This window comes from Somniosus microcephalus, chromosome 23, assembly GCF_052327205.1.
Source record: "Somniosus microcephalus isolate GS21.2 chromosome 23, FLI_Smic_1.0, whole genome shotgun sequence".
NCBI lineage: Eukaryota > Metazoa > Chordata > Chondrichthyes > Squaliformes > Somniosidae > Somniosus > Somniosus microcephalus.
Window position 1 is genome coordinate 14,792,498 of NC_141009.1, and position 12,237 is coordinate 14,804,734.

Here is a 12,237-nt window from a genome sequence, read left to right on the forward strand (position 1 = left end):
AGTAGGATTTTAAAAATTTTATTTGAAGCCTGTGATCATTATAGGAATAGTACTTTACAAATCATTTTACAAGTCACCATTTTTTTTTTTTAAATGGTGATTTTTTTTTTTGTTGAGTTGAAGGTCAGTCTTCGATGACCTGCGCTTCAGAACCATGGAGCAGCACCTTGTACACCTCCCACTTAATGGCCTGAAAATGTTAGAGTCTCTGCTATGTTGGTTATAAATAACGTACAGTTATCATGAAAGTGTTACCTTTCTATTAAGCTAACATTTCCTGTATTATGCAGAAGCTTTCAATCCCCCAGAGGTCCCTGCTTGAAAAGACACAGTGGTTATGCACCAACTCTTACAATTGTAAATAATAGTAGGACAGGATCCAATTTGCATTGTACAATGAATCACAGTTTATAACGTCCCACTGTTCTGCCAAATTAAAGTTTTTACTGATTGTTTCATACCGTACCTTGTAGAATATGATTCGATTTTACATTTTGTGTTGCATAGTTTACCATGTCTATACCATAGCATCATGTCCTACCTCCTGAATATTGGAGATAGATATTGTAAAAAAAAAAATTGAAACTGATGCCATGACAACTTTTAACTTTGAACAACATAGTCCATAATACCAGTGTACCTGAATTTGAGGTGTTCAAATGCAGCTGGACTTCATTATTATAAGCTTAGGAAATACCATCCCAGTTTGATACCTTATTCACATAACTTACGGACTTGATATTTAAAACATTAAAAGAGTGAAGTCATGAGTGGGTCACGGTTCACCAATTGTACAAAGGAAATATCCTGTTTATATTGCAGGAATGCTGAGAATTTCTTTTTTAAATTATTTTTAAACATTTTTATTTCCATACTCATCACCTGGGAGTGTTTATGCGGTGTAAGGGCTGAAATTGGACCTCATTGTGTCCGTTTGCTTGATGGAAAACTGGTGCAAAATGGTCCAATTTAGGGGACAACCTCCTGCATCCAAACATCTTCAGAAACAGGTCCAACCCCATGTTGGTTCAGATGCTCTCGAGGCATCCCTGGCGGCCGCCTAAAACGGGTATTGGGCCCCTTGAATATGCTAGCAAGGGGCCGCATGCCTGTTTTTGGGACTCTCACTGGAAACTGGTTTGCTTTGAATGTGGTAGGCGACGGGCCTGCCGCATTTCGCCTACCACATTCAAGATTGCCTGGTCTACATGCGGCCTAAGCAACCATCCTTTAAAGGACTCATTCTCCTACCGGCTCTATATTAAATTTGTGGACTGCAGTTTTAATCCTCTTGATTGTCTCTCTCCTCCCAGATTTGCCTTAGGCCAGGTGATCTTGCTAGCCCCCCCCGTGACCGCCGAGCTGCCTTCGGAGCTGCGACTAGCACCCACAGCTCTACTATACTATACTAATGAGGCCAGCAGACCAAATTGCCATGGTTCTGCCACCGACCTCATTAGGCACGTGACCATGCGCTGTACCCGCTTCTCTCCCCGATTCGGGCATGAGCCAACTTCAAGCCATGGTCTCTTTGCCACAAGATGTTCTACATTCCGAAAATGAAGCTCAGATAATACCATCCTCTGAACCCAAAATGAGATCACAGGGGTAATTCTACAAGTCTGCACTGAGATGGGGAGCCTCATCCACTGGCAGCACAAAGTTGGGGTGCTTGCTGCCAATGATTTTCCAACTGTGATAATTGTACGCAGTGTGTGCCCGAATTTCCAATTAGCGTTATCAGCACAGACTCGGAATATTACCAACTAGAGCCATAGAATCACGGGCAGGGTATCTTTTTTCTTTTATATCAAGCTTGAGAATAAACATTGAATGTTTGAACTTGAGCAAAAGCCCAGATATTTATTTTTTGTTTTAAACTCACTACCAAACATTGCTCTATTTTCCTTGTTCTAGTGTGATGGGGATAAAGAGTAACAAAGGTGACAGTGATCTGAGCTAAAAATGTTTGGCATCACATGTATGTTACCATAGTTTACTCCTGATGATTCAGAGTTGTTTTTGTGCTAAACAAATTTGAATTATCCAATTCTGGATGAATCAGCAAAGTTTATTCAATGAACAGCGGAGCCATACAGATTAGGAAAATCCCAGTTTTGATCCCATCCTGCGCTGTTAGATCATCACCGCCAGAGTGAATGTTGGATGAGGACAGGAACTGTGATGCTTCCCACAGTTGAATAGCCCGTCATCACTCACAAATGAAGCTCACACATGAAGAATGGCCAACTGGGTGAGGTACTGGAGGATGGCTGGTTGCAGTCAAACTGTATCTCGACAAGGAGCCAACAACTTCAGGTGAGGGGGAGAAACATCATCTGGCCTTTACTTGCAACTTCTTTAGAAACATGACTGATTTTGAAAACTTGTGGGAAATCGGGGTCTGAAGACCATATCCCACTTACTCTGACACCGCACATATGCTGGTGCACTGAGATATAAAATATCCTTTATTTATTAACGTATGTACAATGAACCTGCCAAAGTGGAAAATTTAAGACCCAAAAAAGAAAACGAGAAGCTTCAGTGGTAATGCAGAATATAAATTTCTTGTAGAAATACACTGGAAGATATTGAGAAATACCAAAAGGAACTTTCATAGGTTAACAAGTTGATTTGTGAAATGTGTACTAATTTTCATGTTAAATTTATAAAGATGGGGCTTGATTGCAGCTGTGTCGCTGAAAAAAATGTGCATTTTTACACCTGAAAAATATTTACTCCATACTTGAGGATTACTTAAGGTGGTTAAATAAACTGTATGGTCACAACTCGCCATACCACGAGATAAATCTGCTTGCTTTTGTTTTTCTTTTAACAATTTATCTCTTTATCCACTACCGACTGCAAAACCTAGGAAGCAGCTCAGAGCCGTATTTTACAAACCTAATCAGATTTTCCCAAGTGCTTTCCCTTTGAACGGATAAAGAGGAGATCCTGCACTGAGGACTTGGTGACAGCTTAATTTTCACAGCTGAGTTTCTCTCTGCTCACTGGCAGTTGTTTAATTACAGGCTTTCAGGGAGGCCACTGGGCATACATTGAGGGGGATCAGTGCTTAAACCCTGTCATTTAGTCAGAATGAGAGCAGATAGAACAAGGAATCTGGAAATTTTCACTGCAAGGTGTGAAGTGGACTGTCTGAGTCCCAGTGAGCAGATAATGACAGATGCATTTTAGAGCAAGCTGGGACTGAATGGTGCCCAACTCCTGTTTCTGTCAGAAAAGTGATTATTTTTGTCACTCAACAATAATTTTTTGTGATGTTTTTCTTTTTCTTTCTTCTCTCGGTAAATGGTTAGGTATCTATGAGACCCCAGGTGGGACGATTCTGTATCAAGCTCATGTGGACATTGAGACCTTCACCATGGACAAGGAAGTGAGAAAAATCAAGCAGGAACTGTCACTGAAGTTTTCAGAACAGCTGTACAATGGTAAGCAGGGAAAACGGTGGAAAATCATCGAATTTAAAGGTTGAATTGCTGTTAAGATAACCCAGTCACATTGACTGTCAAAAATGCAAAGTGACCCTCAATGTGAAGGTCACATCCTCCTCTTACTGTTTAAACCTCTTGGTTCTATTTATATTATACTTCTCCTTAAATTTACCTGAGAGACTCCAGTGGAAATCCAGGGGGGAAATTACTGTGACTGCCCCATATGCCATACAGAGCAACAGAGGAAACAGAATTATTAGTATTTGCTTAAGGTTTCTTTTCACTTATTCTACAAAATTCACCGAAATAAACACGCACGCATGCACTCGCTCGCTCGCTCTATGTAGGGGATAGGCAGAGAAAGTTAGACATTTGTCACCTTCACTCAATAGCCTGCCATGTTCAGAGACTATGGACATATATGGGAGAATGGTCGTTTGGGCAAGTCTTCTTCTTGGGCAGTCCCTCGGAACCGAGGATGACTTGCTCCACACTAAAAATGAGTTCTCAGGTGACTGATGAGTCCAATGCGGGACCTACAGTCTCTGTCACAGGTGGGGCAGACGGTGGTTGAAGGGGGCGAGTGGGTGGGGTTAGGGTTGATGTGTGCGCCTTCCGCTCTTTGCGCTTGGCTTCCGCTTGCTCCCGGTGAAGAGACTCGAGGTGTTCGGCGCCTTCCCGGATGCTTCTCCTCCACTTTGTGCGGTCTTGGGCCAGGGATTCCCAGGTGTCAGTGGGGATGTTGCACTTTTTCAAGGAGGCTTTGAGGGTGTCCTTGAAGCGTTTCCTCTGCCCACCTGGGGCTCTCTTGCCGTGTCGGAGCTCCGAGTAGAGCGCTTGTTTTGGGAGTCTTGTATCGGGCATGCGGACGATGTGACCCGTCCATCGGAGCTGATCGAGCGTGGTCAAAGCTTCTATGCTGGGGATGTTGGCCTGAGCGAGAACACTGACGTTGGTGCACCTATCCTGCCAATGAATTTGCAGGATCTTGCGGAGGCAGCGTTGGTGGTACCTCTCCAGTGCTTTGAGGTGCCTGCTGTACATGGTCCATGTCTCTGAAGCATACAGGAGGGCATACAAATGAGCAGATAGCTACTGTCACCTGTGGAACTGTATCTCAGCAGCAGTCACTTTGGAGGGAAGGGGCAAAAATAGAAATATGGCAGCTTCTCTGTAGTGCCCACACTTATGCTCATGATCGCCTGCCACGGTTGGGAATGAGGTTTGTCAGTTCTTAGTAAAACATTGTTTGGGACTGTTTTCGCTAGGGAAGAAAGATTAAATACCAAACACAACTGGCGTGCATCTAATTCCTGCACTTCATTAGTAGATCACCTTTAGCGGTTTTGAAGACTGCAGCAACCCAACCCATCCCCATAGCTGAAGGAAGTTATTTGTGAGAGAGTAGGTTCTTTGGTGAAAAGGAAACATCTATGAGAAACATTTGTGGAAATAAAGCAAAACAAATCAAAAACCCAGCCTATAGTAACAATCAAAATGTGAAAGATACTCTCTCTTCCTGGGGAGTGAGAGGGTGCTCCACTACAGTGATATTGTCAAATTATAGTTAGACTTCTCTGATGCTAATACATCCATGCTCTCCTACACTGAGGCTAGAGTTTAAGATTTTACATACATTGTCTACAAGTACAGACTGCATGGTGGAGCTCCATCACTGGCGCAGCCAGTACCGGTATAGGAGCTTTTGGAAATAAAATATTAGATTCATTTTAATCCCAAATTTCATTTATAGAGCCGAACTGTTGTAGATTTTGATTATAGAGATACTTTGGGTGAAATTCATTACTTTGCTAATTTTAGTGAAAAGGTAGCTGTGAGTACACCAGTTTATATTCATGTTTAAAATTAACTTGCACGGAAATTTCACCCTTTTCTATTTAAGGAACTTTGTCTCCTTTTCTTTCCTTCACCTATAATCTTCCTCCCTTTTTCCTAAAGTTACTGTTTTATGCTAAGGTATATTCCTATGAGTTCTGTGGTAACTCACCCAAGTGGCCGTTCTTCATGTGTGAGCCAGATGGTGAATGTCAACAGGTTATTCAACCATGAAGGGCATCACAGCTGAGCCCAGTCAGGTCCTTGCCCGATGTTGCGATGTACATACTTTTCAATATGAGGCACACTGGATAGTGATTAGGAGCAGGTACCCTAGCTAATGATATTTTTTTACTTTCCCCTCACCCAGGAGTGCAAGAAGCAATTGCAGAGTACCTACTGCTGCTCCACATCAGCTAACTCGGCACACACCAGGAATCCAACTTGGGAGATTCTGTTCAGCTTATTGCTATGTGTTGGCCTTTAGTCACTGAGACCTTTGGGGGAGCATCTTCTCTCAATATTCTGCACTCCATGACCTATCGTCATCCAGGAGGAGAGGCAGTTGACCTGCTCACAGGCCTCAGCCAGTGCCCCTGAATCCATTTGCTATAAGGTGCACAAGAGTGACTGTTAACTCCAGTTAGAAAGCACCCTGTGTCAGCTCTGGACTTTGGCAGTGCAAAACCTGTGAAGAGTCTGTGAGAAGTGATCTGGGATTGTAGTGGAAAGATGCTTCCATTTTTCTCTCACCACCTTAATCACATTTTAGAGAAATAGAAATAAATTGACCTAAAATAGCTGAGTAGCCCCACAACTGGCAGAAGAACTGTTTCTATATGAAGAATCTCTAATTGCTACAACTCGCCTCCTACTCCAAGGATTATTTGCTTTTGTCAATGCTCCCTGTTGTTGAAATGAATATTTTAAACAGATTTAAACTGGTAAATCCTCCTTCTAGGGTACAGCCCAGGTGTTTAATCCTATTGTCTTTTAAAGAGCTTGAAGTTAATAGGATTTATTTTATTAATGTTTGGATGTTGGTTACAAAGAAATAGCACAAGCCTTGGAAAAGTAAGGTGAGATCATTGATAGAAAGAACTTGTTTGGAGCTGGAGATGAAAGGAATGTAATCTGTGCACCTGTAAATAAGCAACCTCCCACACTTTTTAATCACAGTGAAGTAATTGTCCTACTGCAGTGAGCTGCCACTGGGCCACGTTCTTGCTGGGGAAGACTAATCACATAGAAAATGACCTCCCTTTAAGACGTTTTGTGATGTCATGATATCATAACGTCAGGGGGGTGATCTTGTAACCCTTCCTGCTCCTGGGCAGTAGATAATGGACTGTCCTGCTTTGGAGAGTCAGTTTTTCCTAGCACAAGTTAAACATTTTCGTGTATGAGCCTCACTACCTAAAGGTTTGTTACAGCACCTTTGGTACAGACTTTGGTTTTCGTTGTTTTTCAGTTGCAGTGTTCTTCTCATTTTGTGCCTTCAAAAATAGCATTTTTTTAATCTTCCCATCATTTTGTCTAAGTCTTTTTATAAAATTAAATAAAGGATTTTTTTGTCTTCTTAGAGTTGTTATTGTTGGGGAATAGAACACATGCCCATTTTGATATTGTCAGCAAAGCCAGATGTAAAGTAAAACTCCCTTTACTCTTCCCTGATAAATCCAACCTTAGAATTGCACCCCTACTGCATCACTGAATTTTTCCCTTAGCAGAGGGGTCTCTGAATGAAATTTCAAATTTTGTGTCAAATTCTGGGGACTTTTGTGCTCATTAGGATCTGGGTTGAGACTGCCCCAAATTTATTTCACCTGGGACACTGAGCCAATAGTTTTATATTTACCTGGGTTTCAGCTGTACTGAGCTCACTGTGTGTTCTGGGAAATGGAGAAGCTGCTAGAAGAGAAAAGGTTATGCCATGATTTCTAAAGGTTAATTGGGTGATTGAAGGATATGAGAGGTTAGTCGAGTTGCAGCCCCTCACATACCTTTATTATCTAAGAAACACTAAACACCTAATTGCTTTTCCTCATTAGTAACAGCAGACTGGACAGGAATGGTGTTTTCAGGTGTGTGGAATGGACTCAGGTTAATGTTCCGCCTCTGAAAATACCTCGTCAGAGACCTGTTGTTTAGTGTAACTACTGTTATACTTGGGGCCAGTGTGAAAACTACAGAAAACTAAGGTTTAAGATGTATGAAAACCCTAGCAGGTGATTTTTTTTTTTGTTAAGGTCAACTGAAACACTGAACATTTTGTTTGTGGCAGACAGCTTTTAGCAATGTGAAATGATAAACGTGTAATAAGGGCACCATATTGGTATAGCTTAGAGCACCAGAGTGGTAGAACGTCCGTTTCAGTTGCCCTCCCTTTGCTGAATTCCCTTGACGCAAGACACAATGGACTGGATCAATTGTCATGTTGCCTCTGGGGTTATAATGCCCAGACTGATGATGATAAACTCTTCTAGTTCTGAAAGCTGTAGGGTCTTAAGTGAAATGAGTTATGGTAGTCTCAGCTCATTCCTCCCTGGGTCTGAGTCTGTAGCAGCCCTTACACTGGCATTAATTTGTTAATCTTACTCAGAAGCCACAAGGATATGTGATGTAGGGAATTGAAATGTCACACTGGTAAAGTAAATTGTGTTGTTCTGAATTAGAAGTAAGTTATACTCTTGGGGCAGAGTAGAGGGAATTTTCTGCATATAACTGACCCGGGAGTGTTTGATGGGTGAGAAAAATGGAAATTGTTCCACTCCCAGCACGAACTTCTCTCAACTTGAGTGCAGAACAGAAGTGAATCTTAAATACAGTTTATTCAAACTTGCAGATAGGTTAACCCATCATTATCAGCAGAAACCTTTCCGTGGTACAAACCCATTTTAGTTTTAAATAAAATATACCCAGGGCGCTATTAACCCATTTATTGTTTTAATGGGAAGTATTGCATCAAAAAAGCAGATGCCAGTTACAGGTCTTGGCTCAGGATAATCATAGGCTTTGTGTGATGTTTCTGTGATGTTACTAAAAAGCAATTACATTGTCTCTGTCTCGAGGGAGTTGAGTGCTGGAGAATATGTTGGCAAGGTGTGCATGAGCCAGACAAACAGACAGATGTGCCAGTGATAGCTTCTTGTGCAGAGAGAGAAAGAGGGACAGAAAAAAGGAGAAATTGGAGCCTGTCGGCTCCTTTGGGTTCCGATTAGAGATGTTATTTTGGAAAGAGAGTACCAGTGAGCAGCAACAAAAACGTGTAGGTTTGCAAAATGAAACATATGGACCTTTGATTCCAATCCTGATAAACACTGGGTCAGGTCTCACCTATTCAGTTAGATTTAGTAGAAGGTCTGAGGAGCCCCTCATGGGACAGTTCAACAAGCTATCAGGAGGCCACGCCAGGCCCAGAAGAAAATAGGTTCAGCTGTTCATTCAGGGCTCAAAGGCCTGCAGGATGAATTTGAACTGCCCTTTGTGACTTCATTGTCGGGGTTGGTAGGGCTTTACTAAGTTGAAAGAAGCCATTTTCAGCCCTTTCTTTCCTGAGAGGCCCTCTCTTGTAATGACTTTGGTGATTCCCAATAGGTTTGTGAAATTGCCATGTGGTGTCATTTCTAATAGATGTTAACCCCCCCCCCCCCTCACCCGCCAAAAAAAGCAAAGAATCATTAATACAAACATCTGTAAATAATAAAAGAAGACTTTGCAGATAGGTTTTTCAAATAACTGAATCCAGCAGCCATATCAAGTTATACAGTAATTAACAACGTTAGTCCAAATTAGATGAATGGATTCCAGTTTATTAGTAAATTAGAGCAGTTTTGCAGTCTATTAATCAAGTGCAATTACAGAAGAAGTAATAAAAACACATGGTATTTGTTGACGAGAACAGCTGGAGAATCTGTTGGTGGGAGTATTTTATATTGATTACAACACACGACAAATTGCATTGATAGTATGATGTACATCATAGTAGTGAGTGAGTTTTATTGAGCAGCTGACATTGTAGACACCGAGGGGTGTGGCAGTGGTACTAGTGCGTACTGCTGTGCCCACCTGCTGGATCAGTACCTGATGAGTTGTGCAGCCTGGGTTTTGAAAGTTACCCTACTCTATTTCCTGTTTAATTCTTTCTCTATCTTTTAGTCAGGTTGGCTATACCCTTAGAGTTCCAAAGTCAGCTCTAAACTCTTTTGTTATGAATACTTGATCTAACCTGAATATATTATGTAAGCCCCAAGTGTGAGATTTCCAGTTGCATTAAACTGTACACCTGCATACTAGAGGTACCATTTCTGGAAAAATCTTGTTTTTAAAGCAGCAAGCTGTATTCATTGCTTGGCTCCAGGGGATAGCCTGTGTCATATTGACCCATTATCCCTGATGTAGTTGCTTTATCACTGATTCTTTTGTTATGATTAGAGGTAACTATAGAGGAAGATGCACATTGGCAGTGGGTGACCAGTGAGCAGCACTCCACGCGTACCTTTGAGTATTTATGCTTGGAGCTCTGCATTACTCAACTTCATAACAACACTAGCAAGTAAAGAAATTGTGCCTTCGACTAACAGCACAATGAAAATTGAATGGACCGTGTATTATAAAAATGACAGTAAAATATTCTTTATTTGTCTTACTCTGTTTTTCCTCTTTCTCCTTCTCTTCTGTCTTTTCCCTTTTCTGGGTTATTTTCTTAATAGACCACCTGGGTATTGGATAATTCTTTAGAACAAAAGAAAGCAAGAGAATGGAGGTGAGCCTGTTGGAGCATCCATAGAGGAAGTGAAAGGACTCAATTAAACTTGCAGAGTCTATGGGCTAGATTTTCAGTATAGACAGTTTTGCGCCCGCCCGAAGTTATCGCCCGCCCCAAAGTAGCGCCCCGTTGCCGGAAATTCAGTGGCTTCGCCCTAAGAGGTTGGTGGAGCGCTAAAAGAGGCGTTCCACTAGTATCTTTAGGCGCTAAGCTGGCGGTGGAGAGCGCAACACCCGAGCTCGGGCGCAGCGCACGGCAGACACTCTGGTGCCAGTGAGCTCTTAAAGGGGAAGGGTGCATGTATTTTTTTCAAATGCAAAGTTTGGGGAGAAACGGGAGGAGGAGGAGGAGGAGGAGGAGGAGGAGGAGTTGTTGTTGTTGTTGTTGTCCGGAAACATAAATACGCCATTCAGACCAACACACACTGCATCCTTCCACACAACACATGCAGACTGCCGTTTATAGTGCAGGAGGAGTGCCCTTTAATTTGCGCTCCCCAGGGTGTGTTGCGTTCCATTTTACAAACGCTCTGGACGCCAGCCGCACAATGGGGCGGTCCGACTGAAGTTTGGATTCGGGGCGGCCAAAGGGCGTTGCACGAGGATGTGACGTCATTTTCTGCGTGCGCATCCGGGCGGCCGCTAAACTTTGCGCCGGCGCTAACAGGCAACTTAATTTGGGGCGGGGCGCAAACTGCGCTGCGCCCGGGCGCTACACGCATAGCGCCCGAAAATCACTTCTCTTAAGGCGCTAACTGCTGGCGCAAGCAACTGAAAATCTAGCCCTATAGCTTTAATAAAGTAGAATCATTACCTACTCTGTTCCCATTTCTGATCACTGTGTGTTGTCTGTATATTGTGATCATTGCTTCAACATTGCATCATCTTTATATAGGGCTGTACATGTCCAGTTGCGTTTTGGGTGCAACGGTTGAACAAACTACAGATCAGTATTTATCTTCACAGAAAATAAACCGTAAACTTTTTTTTTGACTGCGGCCATTCTTATTGCTGCAGGCCGAAGGCATGTTGGGGCTATGAAAATGACCTGCATCCATAAATCCAGGGGCTTTGCATGTGCTGCGCCCAGCCACTGCAGAGGCATGAGGACTAGGGGAGGAAAGTGGGCCCTAATGTATTTAAAAACCATAGAATTGAGCTCTACGCCGCTTTCAAAAATTTAACAATAACCAAATCACATGAGTAATCTTCTGTCAGATGTTTGGAACCTTAGGTTGCTGGATTTTTCGGAATGCAAGTTAACAGCCTCATATTTCACCACCAGGAGATGCCCATTCTCCTATCTTCCTGCAGTGCAGCCCAAACACAATGGCATCATCAAGGCTAACTGGTGTTTGGTTTGTCAGTGTTATGTACTGTACATCTTTGGGATTCCAGTGGCATTTATGAACTGCACGATTATTGTAGTCATGGTTTATGATGTTTGCTGAACCTGCTCAATGAGATCACTACTTTGCAAACTTTTCTGATTATCTGTTCGATGCTTAATCACTTGTTTGAAAATTCTTTCTTTTTTGTGATTTGATGGTAGGATTTTGGGACAGCCCTGAATGTGTATTTGTCCGTCACTGCATCAACAAATCACAGGAGCACGTTGCAGGGAAAGTTCAGGTGTCTGTCTTTAAGGGGCAAGTTTACGTTCTTGGTCGGGAGTCACCTACTTCCCTGTACAACCAAGATCTTGTCAGGTACGTAACATCACTATCTTTACTGATTGATCTGCAGTTTTGTTTGAATAGCATGGGAAATTTTGTGCTGTGAACTCCTATCACAAGATCAATTTGAATGAATAAGGCTCTTCATCCTGTTTGGTCTCATCATTCCAAAATACCAACTGTAACATCTTCCTAATATAGCATCTAACTTTTCCTTGAATAAATCCAGAATTCGGGCCTGAATCACACTTCCTGGCAACCCATTTCAGCTGTCAGTATTAATGACTTAGATAAGGGTATAGTGAGCAAAATCTTCCAAGTTTGAACATGATGCCAAAATAAGAAACCAGACAATTAAAGAGGAACAATGCAATCAGGATCAGAAGATTTATATCTTCCACTTAAGGAGATCAATTAAAACTCATGTCACCATAAATTCACAGCCGCCATGAAAGACAGAACAGGAGTTCCTACTGTGTGAACTTGTTCCACATCTGAAT

The 12,237-nt window shown here is 42.2% G+C and overlaps 1 protein-coding gene across 1 annotated transcript in view; it reads left to right on the plus strand.

The window, feature by feature from the left end:
- ass1 (argininosuccinate synthase 1) overlaps nt 1–12,237 on the plus strand; it is a 145,502-nt gene that overhangs the window by 117,031 nt on the left and 16,234 nt on the right. The window contains exons 11-12 of the mRNA XM_085965449.1: nt 3,324–3,455; nt 11,614–11,770. Coding sequence (XP_085821575.1) covers nt 3,324–3,455; nt 11,614–11,770 — 289 coding nt within the window. The remainder of the gene's footprint in view (nt 1–3,323; nt 3,456–11,613; nt 11,771–12,237) is intronic.